General features: G+C 41.6%; 1 protein-coding gene across 1 annotated transcript; it reads left to right on the forward strand.

The window, feature by feature from the left end:
• The first annotated feature begins 13,611 nt into the window (after positions 1-13,611).
• phf6 (PHD finger protein 6) lies at positions 13,612-20,610 on the forward strand. The gene is made up of 11 exons (XM_046323136.1): positions 13,612-13,769; positions 15,457-15,655; positions 17,140-17,244; positions 17,639-17,772; positions 17,862-17,920; positions 18,071-18,237; positions 18,319-18,459; positions 18,690-18,794; positions 19,143-19,276; positions 19,528-19,666; positions 19,777-20,610. The coding sequence occupies exons 2-10, from the start codon at positions 15,524-15,526 to the stop codon at positions 19,664-19,666; spliced, it is 1,116 nt and encodes a 371-aa protein (XP_046179092.1). The 5' UTR covers positions 13,612-13,769; positions 15,457-15,523; the 3' UTR covers positions 19,777-20,610.
• The last annotated feature ends 398 nt before the right edge of the window (positions 20,611-21,008 follow it).

Here is a 21,008-nt window from a genome sequence, read left to right on the forward strand (position 1 = left end):
GCATCTTCTTCCACATGTTTGGTGTGTCTCCCAGGTGGCTTGTGGCAAACTTTAAACGACACTTTTTATGGATATCTTTAAGAAATGGCTTTCTTCTTGCCACTCTTCCATAAAGGCCAGATTTGTGCAATATACGACTGATTGTTGTCCTATGGACAGAGTCTCCCACCTCAGCTGTAGATCTCTGCAGTTCATCCAGAGTGATCATGGGCCTCTTGGCTGCATCTCTGATCAGTCTTCTCCTTGTATGAGCTGAAAGTTTAGAGGGACGGCCAGGTCTTGGTAGATTTGCAGTGGTCTGATACTCCTTCCATTTCAATATTATCGCTTGCACAGTGCTCCTTGGGATGTTTAAAGCTTGGGAAATCTTTTTGTATCCAAATCCGGCTTTAAACTTCTTCACAACAGTATCTCGGACCTGCCTGGTGTGTTCCTTGTTCTTCATGATGCTCTCTGCGCTTTTAAAGGACCTCTGAGACTATCACAGCGCAGGTGCATTTATACGGAGACTTGATTACACACAGGTGGATTGTATTTATCATCATTAGTCATTTAGGTCAACATTGGATCATTCAGAGATCCTCACTGAACTTCTGGAGAGAGTTTGCTGCACTGAAAGTAAAGGGGCTGAATAATTTTGCACGCCCAATTTTTCCGTTTTTGATTTGTTAAAAAAGTTTGAAATATCCAATAAATGTCGTTCCACTTCATGATTGTGATTGTGTCCCACTTGTTGTTGATTCTTCACAAAAATATACAATTTTATATCTTTATATCTTTAGCTAGCATCGCAGTGCTAGCTGTGTCATCAGAGATTCTGGGTTTGAGCCCAGGCTCTGTCGCAGCCGGACGCGACTGGGAGGCCCATGGGGTGGCGCACACAGCGTCGTCCGGGTTAGGGAGGGTTTGGCCCGCAGAGATATCCTTGTCTCATCGTGCACTAGCAACTCCTGTGGCGGGCCAGTGCAGTGCACGCTGACCATGTCGCTAGGTGTACGGTGTTTCCTCCGACACATTGGTGTGGCTGGCTTCCAGGTTGGATGTGCATTGTGTCAAGAAACAGTGCTGCTTGGTTGGGTTGTGTTTCGGAGGATGCATTGCTCTCGACCTTCGCCTCTCCCGAGTCCGTATGGGAGTTGCAGCGATGAGACAAGACAGTAACTACTACCGATTGGATATCACGAAATTAGGGAGAAAAAAGGGGGGTAATTTTTGTTTTAAAAAATGTAATGTAATACTTTGCCCCTTGATAACCAACGCACTTCTGTATGTTGTAAATGACATGGTTGCTGCCCATGTCATTGCATAGTGCAGAAAATACACAAGAGTTCAGTTAACAAAGTTAACCATTTTCACTGTCTTGTCCAAAATGTCTTTCAAGCTGTCAGGCATTCCCTTCGCAGCAAGAGCCTCTCGGTGGATGCTTGCAGTCTACCCAAGTGGCGTCGGGAGAAACTGCTTGCACGTGCGTTACCACTCCACTATGTCTCCCTGTCATGGCTTTTGCTCCATCAGTACAGATACCAACATGAGCAGCAGCTACGTTTGGCTACACACGGACCTTTAGAGGTAATCACGCGAGAGAATAACGGTTCATGTGATTGGATGTTAATTATTTGACCAGGCTACCTGTATTTGACATTGTGTTGTTATTTTGTTGAACACTAGATGGTTGAATTTTATTTTTGGCAGTGAAAAAAACCTCAACCAAATGTATAGCCCTGTTGGAAAATATAAATGGACTGTTTGAAAATGCGAAGAAAAATAAAATAAAATGTTTTATTTTTAAATGTGGATCACATTTTTATTAGGTGTACCCCAGATGGCCTTACCGTGCCACAGTTTGGGAATACCTGGCCTAAATAATTCATTTTAGTTCCTTCATAGGCTACCTGGCTTGCTCCGGACTGATTTAGAGTTAGTATGTTGCTTACGTCTTTCCCCGGCATTTTACAGCTTGTTTCTTCTAGCATAATGTATTGTGGACTAAAGTGTCATTATAAATCTCTCTATATAATCAGGTCCATTACATTTTTTCTAAATCTGAAGCTAACAAGGGGTAGGCCTATGCTTTTAGCCATATTATTTTACAAAAGCCACAATACTGTCACACACACCCTCAATTCGAACCCTGTTTTTAACTTAACACACCAAGCAAGCCCCTCACTCACTGACACTGAGATATTTAAGGAGTGCATGTTGACTGAAATAATTTGCTGACAAAATCTATGGATATTAAACTATAATTTAGTCTGTCAAACCTCTTATTTCTTGAATAGGAAGAAATCGGCTCTAACACAAAGCCCTCTTGTTGTAAGTAGCCATCTCCGCGTCTGCTGCTTCAAAGTAACAAAGCAGTGGCTCCACCTGTTTTGAGCCCCACATTTTTGGGGTGGGTTGCCTGTATTGCATGTTATATTGGAATTAATACGAGTCACATATCAGTTTGCAAATAATGTAAAAAATATATATATATCATTGAGTTAATAAATCCGCATACAAACATGGTCTCTTTTTTGATTTCTTGAGTAAGGGGTTTCAGCCCAGGGGTTTCAGCCCAGGGGTTTCAGCCCAGCTCAGCTCAGTGCTTTCTGTGGTGGTAGGGCAAACCAGCAGAAAATATGGACCGTTACGCCGTGATTGGCTCAGTGTTCTGTCACTCATGGGGAAACTACGTCACTGCGAAGTCTAAGGGGAGCCCTTGAGAATTCGAGCCCTTTGGGTATTGACATAGAGATAGATACATTAGAAGTGCCCATCCAAGAAGTCTCAAGATCATTGGCCACAGGCAAAATGATGTCAAATCACGATATATGTATTGGATTTTTTTTTTTTTGATTGGACTGATCATGTCAACGTCATACTTCCAAAATCTTAGCTAGCAGTCTTCATCATGAATCAAGTCGACAATCTACTGGCAAATCCTTTTCAATCATTGTCATATGAAGAGAAATAATTATTAGAAATGATAAATAAAAACGTATCGGTGCTAATCGGCCAAAAACATTACCTAACAAGTTGGAAATCTCAAATTCAACACTGAGTGGTTTAGAAGGAAGTGAGCACAAGGTGAGTCCAAAAATGTATTGTATGCTGCTCAAAAAATGACTTAATATGCCAGGGAGATATGTATACTGTAGCTAAGAAAGTAATACGACAGTTGAAGTCGGAAGTTTACATGTACCTTAGCCATATTCATTTCAACTCAGTTTTTCACAATTCCTGACATTTAATCCTGGTAAAAATTCCCTGTCTTAGGTCAGTTAGGATCACCACTTTATTTTAAGAATGTGAAATATCAGAATAATAGTAGAGAGAATGATTTATTTCAGCTTTTATTTATTTCATCACATTCCCAGTGGGTCAGAAGTTTACAGACACTCAATTAGTATTCGGTAGCATTTCCTTTAAATTGTTTAACTTGGGTCAAACGTTTCAGGTAGCCTTCCACAAGATTCACACAATAAGTTGGGTGAATTTTGGCCCATTCCTCCTGACAGAGCTGGTGTAACTGAGTCAGGTTTGTAGGCCTCCTTGCTCGCACACGCCTTTTCAGTTCTTCCCACATATTTTCTATGAGATTGAGGTCAGAGCTTTGTGATGGCCACTCCAATACCTTGACTTTGTTGTCCTTAAGCCATTTTGCCACAACTTTGGAAGTATGCTTGGGGTCATTGTCCAATTGGAAGAACCATTTGTGACCAAGCTTTAACTACCTGACTGATGTCTTGAGATGTTGCTTCAATATATCCACATAATTTTCCTCCTCATGATTCAATCTATTTTGTGAAGTGCACCAGTCCTTCCTGCAGCAAAGCAGTGGCTTCTTCCTTGCTGAGCTGCCATGCAGGTTATGTCGATAGAGGACTCGTTTTACTGTGGATGTAGATACTTTTGTACCTGTTTCCTCCAGCATCTTCACAATGTCCTTTACTGTTGTTCAGATGAACGTGGTACCTTCAGGCATTTGGAAATTGCTCCCAAGGATGAACCAGACTTGTGGAAGTCTACAATGTTTTTCTTAGGTCTTGGCTGATTTAATTAATTTTCCCATGATGTCAACCAAAGAGGCACTGAGTTTGAAGGTAGGCCATGAAATACATCCACAGGTACACCTCCAATTGACTCAAATTATATCAATTAGCCCATCAGAAGTTTCTAAAGCCATGTCATCATTTTATGGAATTTTCCAAGCTGTTTAAAGGCACAGTCAACTTACTGTATGTAAACTTCTGACCCACTGGAATTGTAATACAGTGAATTAATTATAAGTGAAATAACCTGTCTGTAAACAATTGTTGGGAAAATTACTTGGGTCATGCACAAAGAAGATGTCCTGGTGGTTTAAAAACACATTTTAATGACTCCAACCTAAGTATATGTAAACATCCGACTTCAACACTAAGTGTATGTTGAGTAGTAAGAAGTTAGTAGCCCATGTGCCTCACGCTAATAATTTGGTCCCTTTTCCCCTCTTGTTCTGACTTGGTGGTGCACATGCGCATGTAGCCTATAGCCTGTTTTAGAGAAATGTAATCATCAGATATTGTATGAGCTTTCAAATTAAATCAAACTTTATTTGTCACATACCAAATACAAGTGTAGACCTTTTATTTTACTAGGCAAGTCAGTTAATAACTCATTCTTATTTTCAATGATGGCCTAGGAACAGTGGGTTAACTGCCTGTTCAGGGACAGAATGACAGATTTGTACCTTGTCAGCTTAGGGGTTTGAACTTGCAACCTTCCAGGTAGTAGTCCAACACTCTAACCACTAGGCTACCCTGCTACCCTGCCACCCCTTACAGTGAAATGCTTACTAACAAGCCCTTAACCAACAGTGCAGTCCAAGAAGAGTTAAGAAAATATTTAACAAATAAACGAAAGTAAAAAATAACTTAAATTAACACAATAAAATAACAATAACGAGGCTATGTACAGGGTGTACCGGTACCGAGTCAATGTGCGGGGGTACAGTTTAGTCGAGGTAATTTGTACATGTAGGTAGGGGTGAAGTGACTATGCATAGACAATAAACAGCGAATAGCAGCAGTGTACAACACAAATGGGGTGGGGGGGCTTAAATGTAAATAGTCTGGTGGCCATTTGATTAATTGTTCAGCAGTCTTATGGCTTGGGGGTAGAAGCTGTTAAGGATACTTTTGGTCCTAGACTTGGCGCTCCGGTACCGCTTGCCGTGCAGTAGCAGAGAAAACAGTCTATGACTTGGGTGACTGGAGTCTCTAACAATTGTTTGGGCTTTCCTCTGACACTGCCTATTATATAGGTCTTGGATGGCAGGAAGCTTGGCCCCAGTGATGTACTGGGCCGTATGCATTACCCTCTGTAGCGCCTTATGGTCAGATTCCGAGCAGTTGCCATACAAAGTGGTGATGCAACCGGTCATGATGCTCTCGATGCTGCAGCTGTAGAACTTTTTGAGGATCTGGGGACCCATGCCAAATTTTTCCATCTCCTGAGGGGGAAAAGGTGTTGTTGTGCCCTGTTCACGACTGTCTTAGTGTGTTTGGACCATGGTAGTTCATTGGTGTGGACACGATGGAAGTTGAAACTCTCAACTCGCTCCACTACAGCCTCGTCAATGTTAATGGGGGCCTGTTCGGGCCGCCTTTTCCTGTAGTCCACGATCAGCTCCTTTGTCTTGCTTACATTGAGGGAGAGGTTGTTGTCCTGGAACCACACTGCCAGGTCTGTGACCTCCTTCCCTATATGCTCTCTCATTGTTGTCGGTGATCAGGCCTACCACTGTTGTGTCATCAGCAAGCTTAATGATGGTGTTGGAGTTGTGTTTTGCCACACAGTAGTAGTAGTGAGCAGGGAGTACAGTCGGGGGCTAAGTACACACCCCTGAGGGGCCCCAGTGTTGAGGATCAGCGTGGTGGATGTGTTGTTGCCTACCCTTACCACCTGGGCCAGTCAGGAAGTTCAGGATCCAGTTGGAGAGAGAGGTGTTTAGTCCCAGGGTCCTTAGCTTAGTGAGGAGCTTCGTGGGCACTATGGTGTTGAACGCTGAGCTGTAGTCAATGAACAGCATTCTCACATAGGTGTTCCTTTTGTCCAGGTGGGAAAGGGCAGTGTGGAGTGTGATGAGATTGTGTCCTTTGTGGATCTGTTGGTGTGGTATGTGAATTGGAGTTGGTCTAGGGTATGCTATTGATGTGAGCCATGACCAGCCTTTCAAAGCATTTCATAGCTACCGACGTGAGTGGTACGGGGTGGTAATCATTTAGGCAGGTTACCTCCGCTTCCTTGGGCACAGGGACTATGGTGGTCTGCTTGAAACATGCCGGTATTACAGAATCTGTCAGAAAGAGGTTTAAAATGTCAGTAAAGACACTTGCCAGTTGGTCCGTGAATGCTTATATGGCCTATATGGCCATGTTATTTATCCTATGGTTCTGACTTGGTGTACAGGGAGAATACTGTCAGAACGGCCCATGTTCTGAATTCTTTTGCTGTACATTTCAAAAGTGCTGAACAAATAGTTATTGACAACGTTCGTCCTAGCTACTCATTAATGTCTTAATTGAAATTACGGATTGCCTCTTACCCGCTCGTCATTCCCTCATGCCATAGTTTGTACATCTCAATTGTCAGTAGAAACCACATTTGTTTAAACAAGTCAGCCATATCAGATATGTTTTTAAAAAGGCAGCAAATGAGGCTGAATGAACTGTTTTCTTTGCCAGACAAGGCTCCGCTGATCAGGTACAGCAGTGGTAAAGTGTTGGGACTGCTGTTGGGACTCTACTGTTGGGACAGCATTATGTAGGCCTTAACAGTTTGTGGGCACGGATTGTCACCGTTATAGTATTATTTAGTGTTGTGTTGTGTGGTGGATTTGCTGGCATGCATTATTTTTTATTTGCCCCAGCAAGATTTACGTGCTAAAAATCGCCACTGAACGTAAGGTATGTAAATGACTCAAATATGGCTTATTGTGAGCCATATAAATAGCTTCATTATGGGCAATGAAATATATTGTTTTTTATTCAAATCAATTATAGCAGTAGCAAGTTTACCTTAGGTCCTCCTTCTCATCTTCGTGCTCTCCCTCTCAAACTGAACAGGTAGGTATAGTCCTCACACACAGATATTGCCTTTTTTTGGCCAGGGCTCAATATTTCTCATAGCCTATCCATTGCAGTGTGTAATGCAGTGTAGCAGTGTTTAATATACATCATCTCAGCAGTGCAAAATATAAGGGAAGGAAGTACATTTTCTTAAAAATATAACTTTGCTCTGTGCTTTTCTGAGCATGCTCTTGGTATAGCCTAGACCTATAGCCTATAGTATAGGCTATGGATCATTTGATTGAGACCACACTAGACATACTTGATATTGGACGCCCAGCAGAGAATCATGGATGAGGGGCAGCATTGGGCACACATCGAGATTTAATAAGTAACTCATTCTCAAACACTGAGCAATATGACATTCAGGGCTCTATTTTCAGTTGGCGATAAGGCTGCACTAGTGTCAAACGGCCGTTTGTTTGCAATTTCAACCTGTAAAGTTAGCTCTCTAATTTTTTCAAACTGTTGCACAAGGATGGACAATTTACCTGTCTCAGCTCGCTTGCGCCCAGATAGGAAGGTTGGAAATATACTGAACAAAAATATAAAGGCAGTATGTAACAATTCTAATGATTTGACTGAGTTACAGTTCATATAAGGAAATTAATCAATTGAGATGAGTTAGGCACTAACCTATGGATTTCACATGATTGGGCAGGGGCGCTGTCATGGGTGAGCTTGGGAGGGCACAGGCTCACCCACTGGGGAGCCAGGCCCAGCAAATCAGAATGAGTTTATCCCCACGAAAGGCCTTTATTACAGACAGAAATACTCCTCGATTTCATCAGCTGTCCAGATGGCTTGCAGTGTTCTTGCAGTGTTGTGGCATTGTGTTGTGTGACAAAACTGCACATTTTAGAGTGGCCTTTTAAAGGCCTAGAACAAGGTGCACCTGTGTGATGATCATGCTGTTTAATCAGCTTCGTGATATGCCATACCTGTCAGGTGGATGGATTATCTTGGCAAATGAGAAATGCTCACTAACAGGGATGTAAACAAATTTGTGCACAACATTTGAGTGAAATAAGCTTTTTGTGCACATGGAACATTTCTGGGATCTTTCATTTCAGCACATGAAACATGGGACCAAGACTTTACATGTTGCGTTTATATTTTTGTTAAGTATAATATAGCCTCTAGTAATGACAATTATTTATGTAACAGTGCCAGTAGCCTATGTGTTGTTTGCAAGAGGGACTCCCAACAAGAAGCTTCTCATTATGTAATCGTAATTTACAAGGTTTAGGCTGCACTTCTCAAAACACTAACACAATAAATGTAATTCTACATTTCAAGCGGGGTAAAAACTTGTGAGATTTGAACCGATGCCACAATCTGTTCGACACACTACACAAAAAACTATTTGACCACAGTCAAACAGTTGCTTTGATTATCATAATGTGGGGTAGGAGATTAGCGAGTAATATACTTGCGTTTATTTTTGTTGTTCAGTATATTTGAGGTGTGTCCTTAAAAACATTTTCCAACGTGCTAATTTCAAGCAGCGCTGGTAGGGATATTTAAAATCAACCAAAAGCTGGTTTTAGCGGTAACATGGTTGGTTATGGCATTAATTTTGACAGCGTAAACGCAGCCTATCCAGCCATGACGCACACTAGCATATGTACATGGAACAATAATATTGTGCTTTTGGAGCTTATATACTTCGTATTTAGAAACATTAAAAAAGGCATGTTTTTTTCCCATTTCGTTTTATTTGATTAAAAACCAAGCATAGCCTCCCCTCTTCTCAATGAAGGCTGTTTTCTTTTTGTCCTGCCCAATAAAATCAAGTATAGGCTATGCAAGACCATCGACAAAAGGGTTTGGCTCTTGAGACAGCTTGGAAATAAATCTTAATCATCGAAGCTTTATTAATGATCAAGTTTTAGAGGAGCAAAACAGTGAGCTGGCATTCCCTTTTTATCTACAGTATGTATTGTAGGCAGGCCTACACTATTTTAGCCATGCTTAAAATCCTCTGTGTTGTTTTAATATTAGATGCCCACAGGGAGAAATGATGGTGCCTGTAAATGGATTTAGACATAGCCTATTTAAAACAAGTTGTTGTTTTGTTTATAATTTGATTCAAATGATTCACTCTTTTTGTAGGCCTTATCAATAATGAACGCTATCTTGCTTATTGACCAGGTTTGGCATGTTCATGCTCAGCTATAATGCAATTTACAATAGGTCTAGCCCCTATATCAGTATGAATTCTATGTATATATTTCCACATTGAAGCCATGCAATTACTTAGAACAATGCTGAATGCAAACAAGTTGAAGTTAACATACAGTACCAGTCAAAGGTTTGGACCCATTCCAGGATTTTTCATTATTTGAACTATTTTCTACATTGTAGAATAATAGTGAACACATCAAAACTATGAAATAACACATATGGAATCATGTAGTAACCAAAAAAGTGTTAAACAAATCAAATTATATTTTATTTTTGAGATTGGGTTTGGCGCCCCCCTCGGGTTCGTGCCGTGGGGGAGACCTTCGTGGGCTATACTCAGCCTTGTCACAGGGTAGTAAATTGGTGGTTTGAAGATATCACTGTAGTGGTGTGGGGGCTGTGTGTTGGCAAGTGGGTGGAGTTATATCCTTCCTGGTTGGCCCTGTCCGGGGATATTGTTAGACGGGGCCACAATGTCTCCCGGTCTCTCCTGTCACAGCCTCCAGTATTTATGCTGCAATAGTTTATGTGTCGGTGGCTAGGGTCAGTCTGTTATGTCTTGAGTATTTCTCTTGTCTTATCTGTTGTCCTGTGTAAATTTAAGTATGCTCCCTCTAATTCTCTCTCTCTCCCTCTCCTCCTGGAGGACCTGAGCCCTAGGACCATGCCTCAGGACTACCGGGCCTGATGACTCCTTGCTGTCACCAGTCCAACTGGTCATGCTGCTGCTCGAGTTTCAACTGTTCTGCCTGCGGCTATGGAACCCTGACTTGTTCACCAGGCGTGCTACCTTGTCCCGGAACTGCTGTTTTCAACTCTCTCTCTCTCTCTCTCTACCGCACCTACTGTCACTAACTCTGAATGCTCTGCTTTGAAAATCCAAATGACATTTACTCTTGAGTTGCTGACCTGTTGCACCTTCTATTATGAATCTATAAACGCTTGAACATCTTGGCCATGCACTGTTATAATCTCCACCCGGCACAGCCAGAGGAGGACTGGCCACCCCTCAGAGCCTGGTTCCTCTCTATATTTCTTCCTAGGTTTCTGCCTTTCTATGGAGTTTTTCCTAGCCACTGTGTTTCTACATCTGCATTGCTTGCTGTTTGGGGTTTTAGGCTGGGTTTCTGTATAACACTTTGTGACATCAGCTGATGTAAAAAGGGCTTTATAAATACATTTGATTGATGAAGTTGATACTTCAAAGTAGCCACCCTTTGCCTTGATGACAGCTTTGCACACTCTTGGCATTCTCTCAACCAGCTTCATGAGGTGCTTCGCTTCCAATAAAATAGAACAGAGAGAAAAGAGGACAAAACGAGACATAGTCTTTCTCTAAAAGTTTTATGCTAACCTCATGCTAACCTGGAATGCATTAAAATTAACAGGTGTGCCTTGTTGGGACAGCAGGGTAGCCTAGTGGTTAGAGTGTTGGACTAGTAATCGGAAGGTTGCAAGTTCAAATCCCTGTGCTGACAAGGTTCAAATTTGTCGTTCTGCCCCTGAACAGGCAGTTAACTCACTGTTCCAAGGCAGTCATTGAAAATAAGAATTTGTTCTTAACTGACTTGCCTAGTTAAATAAAAAACAAGGATAGGACACTGAAAAAAAAAGACCCAAATCTAACAGCCTGTAGCTCTGGATCTGAAGCAAGGATATGCATATTCTTGATACCATTTGAAAGGAAAAACTTTGAAATTTGTGGAAATGTAAAATGAATGTAGGATAATATAACACATTAGATCTGGTAAAAGATAATACAAATAAAAAAACATGCACTTTTTTTTTTTCATCATATGTGAAATGCAAGAGAATGGCCATAATGTATTATTCCAGGCCAGGCACAATTTAGATTTTGGCCACTAGATGGCAGCAGTGTATGTGCAACGTTTTAGACTGATTCAATGAACCATTGCATATCTGTTCCAAATTTTGTATCAAGACTGCCCAAATGTGCCTAATTGGTTTATTAATATATTTTCAAGTTCATAACTGTGCACTCTCCTTAAAAAATAGCATGGTATTTTTTCACTGTAATAGCTACTGTAAATTGGACAGTGCAGTTAGATTAACAAGAATTTAAGCTTTCTGCCCATATCATGTCCTGGGAATTGTTCTTGTTACTTACAACCTCATGCTAATCACATTAGCCTACGTTAGCTCAACCGTCCTGCAGAGGGGACACCGATCCTGTAGAGGTTTTAAATTAATGATGGACTGTAGTTTATCTTTGCTTATTTGAGCTGTTCTTGCCATAATATGGACTTGGTATTTTACCAGATAGGGCTATCTTCTGTATACCCCTCCTACCTTGTCACAACACAACTGATTGGCTCAAACGCATTAAGAAGGAAAGAAATTCCACAAATGAACTTTTAAGACATGAAGGTCAATGCGGAAAATTTAAAGACTTTGAAAGATTCTTCAAGTGCAATCGTAAAAACCATCAAGCGCTAGGATGAAACTGGCTCTCATGAGGACTGCCACAGGAAAAGAAGACACAGAGTTACCCCTGCTGCAGAGGATCAGTTCATTAGAGATACCAGCCTCAGAAATTGCAGCCCAAATAAATACTTCACAGAGTTCAAGTAACAGACACATCTCAACATCCTCTGTTCACGTAGAGGAGATTGCGTGAACAGGCCTTCGTGGTCAAATTGCTGCAAAGAAACCACTACTAAAGTACACCAATAAGAAGAGGAGACATGCTTGGGCAAAGAAACATGAGCAATGGATATTAGACCAGTGGAAATCTGTCCTTTGGTCTGATGAGTCCAAATTTGAGATTTTTGGTGCCAACAGCCATGTCTTTGTGAGACGCAAAGTAGATGAACAGATGATCTCCGAATGTGTGGTTCCCACTTTGAAGCATAGAGGAAGAGATGTGACGGTGTTGGGGTGCTTTGCTGGTGACACCGTCTGTGATTTATTTAGAATTCAAGTTACACTTAACCAGCATGGCTACCACAGCATTCTGCAGTGATACACCATCCCATCTGGTTTGCGCTTAGTGGGACTATCATTTGTTAATAATAATAATAATAATAAATGCCATTTAGCAGACGCTTTTATCCAAAGCGACTTACAGTCATGTGTGCATACATTGTTCTGTTTTTCAACAGTACAATGATCCAAAACCTCCAGGCTGTGTAAGGGCTATTTGACCAAGAAGTAGAGTGATGGAGTGCTGCATCAGATGACCTGGCCCCACAATCACCCGACTTCAACCCAATTGAGATGGTTTGGGATGAGTTGGACCGCAGAGTGAAGGAAATGTAGCCAACAATTGCTCAGCATATGTGGGAACTCCTTCAAGACTGTTGGAAAAGCATCACAGGTGAAGCTAGTTGAGAGAATGCCAAGAGTGTGCAAAGCTGTCATCAAGGCAAATGGTGGCTACTTTGAAGAATCTCAAATATAAAATATGTTTAGATTTTTCCCCAACACTTTTTGGGTTACTACTTTATTCCATATGTGTTATTTCATAGTTTTGATGTCTTATTGATTATTCTACAATGTAGAAAATAGTAAAAATAAAGAAAAATCCTTGAAGGAGTGGGTGTGTCCAAACTTTTGACTGGTACTGTGTTTACTAGATTCAGCCGTGGGATGATTGTTTTGGTGTGGATGGTCGGGGGGCTGGAACATAATTACGATCACATTTCTCTATTAAGCGTGGGAATACTTGGGAACAGATTTCTCAAATTAAAATCACTTGGAGCTGATTTCCTGGTGTTTTTAGTCCATTATGTCAAATAAGAAATACAATTATAAAAAAAAATTGCAAAGAGAACTTGGGGGGGGGGGGCAAATAAAAACACAACATTTGGCCAGCGCACGCCAGTTGGAGAATCCTGATTTGAAGGAACAACATTTATAGTCATGGAGCACGTTCTGATTAACCAGTGATGGGCCAAGCCTCTACACACCCACAACTGGTTTATTCATCAAAACCCGGTCCTTTCGCGCCACCGCCAGCACTGCGCAGATCATTTTTAATTGTGGAAATAGCAAAAATATTTCGAAGACACCGCTGAACCTATAATGGTATGGCCAGCTCTTAGATTACCACAAACCAGGTTCGTTAATTGATTGCAAATTACATGACCTTCCCCTGGACTAAATAAAATAATAATAAATCCTCCCCCCTGTACAGATGTTCCCCCTGACTGAAATTGAAAATGCAATGACCCTCCCCCATTTTTCTCCGTGTAACAATGGTGTACATTTCGACCACTCCCTTATTTGTTCAATGGCATCAGTGCTTGGTACATAATTTTCAAGGGGAAAATGTGCGTGCAAAGCGTGGGGGCGTGTTTAAGTTTTTTTTTTTGCAGTGCGCAACGTCACTCGAATGCTACGCAGTGCTGAAACCTAACACAAGCGATCACTGATTAAAAAAAGGGGGAAACTACACACACACACTCTTGAACACACTTTCACCCCTTCTATCCAGCACAGCAACGTGACAAAATCCCACAGAGACTGGTAAGATCTAAATATCTTTCGGCACTGTACTAAAGGAATGATCGGTCTTTTTTTATCAGGTAACTATTGTTAGGTTTTAGGTCGATGGGAATTGCTGACGGACAAGCTCGCTGAAGTCCGTGTTCACTGCTGAATGTGAATACATCACGTATGGCGCTCTGCGTAGAAAGCACTCAAAACCTACCCGCGCCTCTACACCCTGAACAGAAATATACTAGAATAAAGTATGTTTAAAAGGTTAGTTATGATCACAAAAGGAAAGGACTATCTTTGTTTTACTGGTTCGGGCCTTTCTGTCCTACGACGAGGGCCTACAGTGTTCGTCTTTCGATGAGCAGTGTACCCAAATAGTAGTGTTCTTATACAGTTTAGAAGAGGCACACACACCCCTTTTTTATTTCAAAACTTACACTGAAATAAATAGTATTTTGACAAGATTGTGTTCGCGATGTTCCCCCCAAAAAACAAACCAACCCGATCATTAATCTAAACTGTTCGTAGCACTACCTGTCACTGTGTTTCGTGTGTAATTCTTGAAGATTTCATTGATAGTTTAGTACCTATATATCCTTCGTTGTTTACTTGGCTGGTGAGCATGCACGTTGTGCTGCGTTGTTGCCGCCCGTCGCTGTGAGAGCTTCCTGAGCTATCATGGCAGCTGTGTTTAAACCCAAGGCGTTGCGGTGCATGCCATTGTGATTAAAAACACTCCGTTTCGTTATTAGGAGAACATGAGGTTATAGAGATTGAATGTTACTGTGAAATACAACTTTTACCTTTAATTTTTATGGCGTATTTCAGATTTTTGTGATCAGGGCCTCTCACTTTTCAGTGTTTGTATATAATGTCTCCATTTCCTATTAAAATATTATATCTTAACCTAATTAATTCTATGAGTTATTGTAATTTATATAGACTTTTGACTATTGTTGATTTGACAATATTGTAGGTTTTGGTCCTCTACACTTCTAGATCATAAAATGTATTCTACCGTCTTTCAGCAATTGACTTGACTTTTTTGTTCTTCCAACACATGCATGTACACACAGATACACCACACCTACACCAACAATGGAATTGGCAGTAGCCGAGGGGCTTAACATCCCAAAAACAGGAGAAATGTTCCACAGGCCCACCCCTACTTTATTAGTCTCCAAGTCTCAATCAAAGTCACCTTTTGTTTCACTGATGATTACACAACATGTTAGCGCTGTATCCATGAAACACAGTAGGCCACCTCCAGCAACGGTATGGTTTCATATGTAGGTCTAGATTTGAGGAACTTGGAGGGCCTTAACAGTTTTTAATACCTTCAGATATCATTTTCTGGCAGGGAGCCTAGTGGTTAGAGCATTGGGCCAGTAACCGAAAGGTTGCTGAATTGAATCTCTGAGCTGACAAAGTAAAAATATGTTGTTCTGCCCCTGAACAAGGCAGTTAACCCACTGTTCCCCTATAGGTCATCACTGCAAATAAACATTTGCTTAACACAACTGTCTTGCCTAGTAAAATAAATGTTACATTTGCATAAAATACAATTTTTAAAAAATGATTCGCTGACAGCAATAAACCTGTACCTTACCTGTCTAGTGTAATCTATAGTATCTAGTGAGGTTTACTAACAAGGTCAACTTGATGCCGCTATCAGGTGATTACCTCTCATTCTTTCTCTCCCTCTCACGAACAGAAGAGCTCACTGACTGTTACAGAGACGATACAGGAGACGACGAGAGACTTTGTGAGAGAGACCGACCATGTCGGCACAGAGGAAGGGAGCGGCAGCCAAGCTGCGAAAATGTGCCTTCTGCAGGACGAACCGGGACAAGGAGTGTGGACAGCTGCTAGTGTCAGACAACCAGAAGGTGGCAGCCCACCATAAGTGCATGGTGAGAAGACCCCCCCCCCCCCAGTCGGTGGTATAGCGCTGACTACTGTACGCATTGGCCATCCATAAGGGTTTCTCTATGCCAACCAATTTAACTATCATATAAAACCATATTTAAGTTTTCACTCCACAATATGACAGGATTGATATCCATGTTCCAGGTTAAAAAACAGATCATTGTGAACCACTGAGTTTTGAGACACTGTAGGTGTAGCCGATGTGAAATGGCTAGCTTGTTATCAGTGGCGTCACTCGCTCTGAGACCTTTCAGTAGTTGTTTCGCTTGCTCTGCAAGGGACCCGGCTTTATGGAGTGACTGGTTACGATGCTTCGTGGGTGTCAGTTGTCATTGTGTTCAGAGTGTCCCTGGTTTGAGCCCAGGATGGGCCAAAGAGAGGGATGTAAGCAATACTGTTACAAAAGCAATCATATAAGGCCGGGATGATACCAGTATCACGATACTCATTATTATCGTGGCAAGGAAACTAAACTCGAAGCGGATTGAACTTCTTTAGGAAAACCACCCTAATGTTGGAAACAAACATTGTTGTCATCCTGAGTTACACCTGCTTATTTTCCAAGCTTCCAAACAATATTTGACATACAGCGGGTTTTTATCAGGACGAAACAGTATGGTCTGATTCGTGTTTTCATTTTTGCCATGGAAAAGATATTGCAATACTGGTATCATCCCGGCCCTACAATCAGATATGTTTCTGTATTGTAGCTTATAATTCCGATTAGCAGGGAGTGTCATTGTGTCTCAGTTGTAAAACATTATTCTTCTTAGGGCTTTGACGGTCATGGAATTTTGGTTGATGGAAATTGGCCAGGCCGCGGCCCCCCAAAAAATGACTCACATTCTCTCCTCTTCAGACTGCATGTGCTGCCATAGAAATAGAATTAATAGAACAGGCGTCCCCATTCAAGTCAATGATGGCATAATGGGTGGACTGGCAGCCATTGCGAGGAGCAAAACAGGAAGAAATGAGCCACATCAGTTAATATAATTTGAATGAACATATTACATTACCATGGAATTTATATATAAATACCAGACAGCCATTGTGAGCGTACCCATGAGTTTACCAGTCAAATTGCCAGGGTTAGTGATTCCAAGCCTGTTCTATTAATGATATTTCTATGTGTGCTGCTGCAGGGAGGGTGATGTTGCCTAGGCAACCGAAGACTCATTGCAACTACAACTTGCTTGTTTCAGCAAGGAGCAAAAAGTTTCATCACATTATGAGTCCATGTCACCACTGAACTCGACTGCATGAATACCCAGCCATCCCATCTTCAGTCAGCTGTTAAAAAACTATTTAAAAACGGTTATGACTTATTTTCTTTTAAGTCTTCATCCATAACTGTCAGTTACATGGTAGTAGTGCCAGCCCTAGTTCTGCTCTCTGAGAAGTAGAACATAGTTATTGCGTGTGGTGTCCCAAGTTTTCTGTTGAATGATTTTGTCATTGCCCTGTGCAGCTTTTCTCCTCCGCCCTGGTTACATCTCACTCAGACTGCAACGAGAACATCGGGGGGTTTTCTGTCCAGGACGTGAGAAAGGAGATCAAGAGGGGGAATAAACTTGTGAGTCTCCATGGCAAGATATTCCCGCATGTCCTCACATTTGGAATGTGTTCTAGATGGCACCCTAATCCCTATTAGTGCACTACGGCAACTCTGGTCAACTAGTGCACAATATAGGGGCGGCAGGGTAGCCTAGTGGTTAGAGCTTTGGACTAGTAACCGGAAGGTTGCGAGTTCAAACCCCCGAGCTGTCAGTTAACCCACTAGGGTTAACTGCCAGCCGTCATTGAAAATAAGAATGTGTTCTTAACTGACTTGTCTGGTTAAATAAAGGTTAAAAAAAAAAAAAAAAAAAAAAATAGGGAATGGTGTGCCTTTTAGGACTCATATACCACGGTGAGTTGCCAGGTTCAGCTAGTGAGATGGGAAGTCTGGTTCTTCTCCTCCCCTTCAGATGTGTTGGTCCTGCCATCGGCCTGGTGCCACCGTTGGCTGTGATGTGAAGACATGTCGGCGGACGTATCACTACTACTGCGCAGTATGGGACAAGGCCCAGGTCAAAGAGAATCCCTCACAAGGGAGCTACCTGTAAGTGCCCTGTGTACATAACCTTATTAAAACATTTAGCTTGACATTTCTGTTAAAAATGATCCTAATATTTCTGTCTTTGGATGTAGTGTGTATTGTCGCAAACACCGGGATGCCTCCCAGGATGCCTCCCAGGATGCCAGTGAAGGTATCTAACTTATCTTCTATGTGATGCTCAGCACACAAGGGATGGCTTTTATTTTGACACTTTTAAAGTAGAACACGGGGATTAACTCTCTATACTGTTGTTGAGGGTGAATTGCCGGTGTATTGATGTATCCAATTTGATATTTTTCAGATGAACAGGAACAAGGAGGTGTTGCCAATGACTCAGACTCCTCCCCTCCACGGAGTAGGGGGCGTGGGAGATTAGAGAAAGAGCGAATCAAAGTTGGATCCCGTGGCCAATCAGAGGACACACGCTCGACCTCCTCTCAAGGTGTAGATGATGAGAGCTCCTCGCATGTAAGACCACACACACACACACACACACACACAAAACATTTGCCCTGAACATGTATCCTGAGGTGTGTGTCTGTCTTTCAGAGGGACAGGTCCCCTCTGAGGGGCTCTGGGGATGGTGGACAGCGCTGTGGCTTCTGCCACTCCGGAGAGGAGGAGAACGAGATGCGGGGCGTGTTACATGCAGATAATGCAAAAAAGGTTGCTGCACATTACAAGTGCATGGTAAGAATGATCTCATCACTTGTCAGTCTGTACTAAGCAGTAACAATCATTGTTCATCAGAAGAAAAAAAAAATTCTGCTGAAGATGGTCTATATGCTATTGTTTGTCCAAGAATTACTTTCTGGAAGATGTATGGATCAGAAAAGCACAATCCATTTTAAAGGTATTTTCTGTTATACTCTGATTTGCCCTGTTTGTCATCTGACCTGGTCGTCACTCCTACCTGGCAGCTGTTCTCATCGGGAACCGTCCAACTCACTACCTCCTCACGGGCTGAATTTGGGAACTTTGACATCAAAACAGTCATTCAGGAAATCAAGAGGGGGAAGAGAATGGTGAGAACCTTGCAGATAGCACTGTAGTATGGTAATGTGAAGACACAAGGGTTGCTCAGTGGGACAAGTAGCTTACTAGCACTAGCAACTAATAACATTTTATTTGCAGAGAATTTTCATGCATTTCTACTGAATATGGGGGAAGATCCTTGAAAGTCGCCAATGCTATATCAGAGACCTATTGGTGTATTACCAATCAGATTGATGTACCCATAGAGATCCTATTAAATAAGTATTATAGTTCTATGGATGTACCTTCCTTAGTTGGATGCACTGACTGTAAGTTGCTCTAGATAAGAGCGTCTGCTAAATTACAAAATGTAAATGTATATTGATGGTCTCTTCCAGAAATGTACCCTGTGTACCCAGTTGGGAGCCACTATTGGCTGTGAGATCAAAGCCTGTGTGAAGACCTATCATTATCACTGCGGCCTGCAGGACAAGGCCAAGTACATAGAGAACATGGCTCGTGGCATCTACAAGTGAGAACCCCCTCTGCTTTCTCATTTTCAGGTGTCAAGTCATCACCTATGGATAGTTTTCTTCTGGTTCCTAAAATAAACACTTTGCTGTTGGTGATTAATTACATTGCAACTACTTAAATAAAGTATAATTTATTTGCTCCTGACAGACCTCAATAATAATCCTCAAGTTAATATTCCTGTCCTTTCTGTAATTCAATGTAACCTTCGTAAAGATATAAGTTGATATTACACCATTGTCTCTTCTCCAGGCTGTACTGTAAGAATCACAGTGGGAATGAGGAGCGGGATGAGGAGGATGAGGAGAGGGAGAGTCGCAACAGAGAGAGGGCGGCCATTGATCACGGGGGAACACTGCCTCTGCCTCCGCCACAAATCAATGGCAACTAGGTATGGCACTGTCACACCTGCCTGGATCAAATGGTGATGAATAAGTACCAATAGGCCAGCAGCTGTCAAGTATTTGGTATACGGCTGATGTCAATGTACTCCCTTCACAGGTGATGGTTAAGGATTGCAGGATAAGAAGAGGGGATATCCAAGATGGAGCAAAGATATTTTTCTATTGAGTTCTTCTTCTGAAGTAGGGGGCGACTGCCAGCCCCCTCATTCACCATTTCAGTTTCTTCAAACATCAGACACACACACCCCTGCCAGATGTGAACATGTCAGCACCTGGCTTCTTCACAAACCTCTTTGGTATTGTTAAGTTTCATGGATGAGAAATGGCACGGAGGGACTGGAGTACTAAGATAAAAACACTGCTGCTGGGTGGAAGACGAAGCATGAGAGTTGTGGTCTTCCTGTAATACATGTTGTATTGCTCTTAAAGAAGACATGACTCAACAAAGTTATCAACATTCATTGTATCTTGCTTCCCATGTGCCCCACAGCATTCTAGTTCTATACAAACAATATTATTCTTCCTCTAGCTCTTCTTCAAGGAGGCTGCCTTGTAATATTGTAGATTTCCCCCCAGTCTCTTCCTAATCATGGAATTTGATTTACTTTGTTGTAGCTGTAATCTTCTCTCAAGAAATTCCTTTTTTACTTCTCTAAAAAAAAGTGTATTGTTTGACAACTGTATCATAATCATGAATACTATTGAATATTTGTGGCTTTCTTTTATAGTCAATCAGGATTAAAGTTAATCTGCTAGCATGCAGCACTTTAGATTGTTTATTCGTTCTGTATTGCTCCAACATGCCCATGCAGACTTCTTTATAAGGAAAGAATATTGACTTTTTGTGCTATTCTCATTTTCTCAGCATCCACAATTGTATTCGTGAAGGGTTACAATTACAGGCTACAAAATACATTTTGTATTACACTTATACTGCTGAAATGTTTTTGTCCAACATAAGAAAGCAAGAAAAAAAAAACATGTTGATGTTGTCCAGAAGGTGGCAGTATTCCTTTTTCCTTTTATGATTTGAATATTGTACCAGACATGTTATTTCGAAAGCTTCCAAATATGATTTAAAAAAAAAAACTTTTAAACTGCCAGATCAATATAAGATGCCTCGCAAATAGTGGTTGTTGATGGACGCTTTGGGATTGGAGGAGTTTTGTTATGGTCAGTTAATAGGATGAAGAATGTCACAGATACCTGGATGTTGACCAGAGCAAGAAGGCCCTTCAGCACTACCCCGGTCAACAACGTCTTCTGGGTTCAACCGGCTAGAGGTCTAAATGGTAGTCTGTGTTTAGTTCAACCTTGATCCCTATCCAG

This window comes from Oncorhynchus gorbuscha, linkage group LG23, assembly GCF_021184085.1.
Source record: "Oncorhynchus gorbuscha isolate QuinsamMale2020 ecotype Even-year linkage group LG23, OgorEven_v1.0, whole genome shotgun sequence".
In the NCBI taxonomy this organism is placed as follows: Eukaryota; Metazoa; Chordata; class Actinopteri; order Salmoniformes; family Salmonidae; genus Oncorhynchus; species Oncorhynchus gorbuscha.

Bases quoted from the DNA above. Each gene is read 5' to 3' on its own strand.
- phf6 (XM_046323136.1), top strand. From the start codon at position 15,524: ATGTCGGCACAGAGGAAGGGAGCGGCAGCCAAGCTGCGAAAATGTGCC. The intron at 18,460-18,689 runs GTAAGAATGATC...CCTACCTGGCAG, and splicing joins CTGCACATTACAAGTGCATG to CTGTTCTCATCGGGAACCGT. The intron at 19,277-19,527 runs GTGAGAACCCCC...TCTCTTCTCCAG, and splicing joins ATGGCTCGTGGCATCTACAA to GCTGTACTGTAAGAATCACA.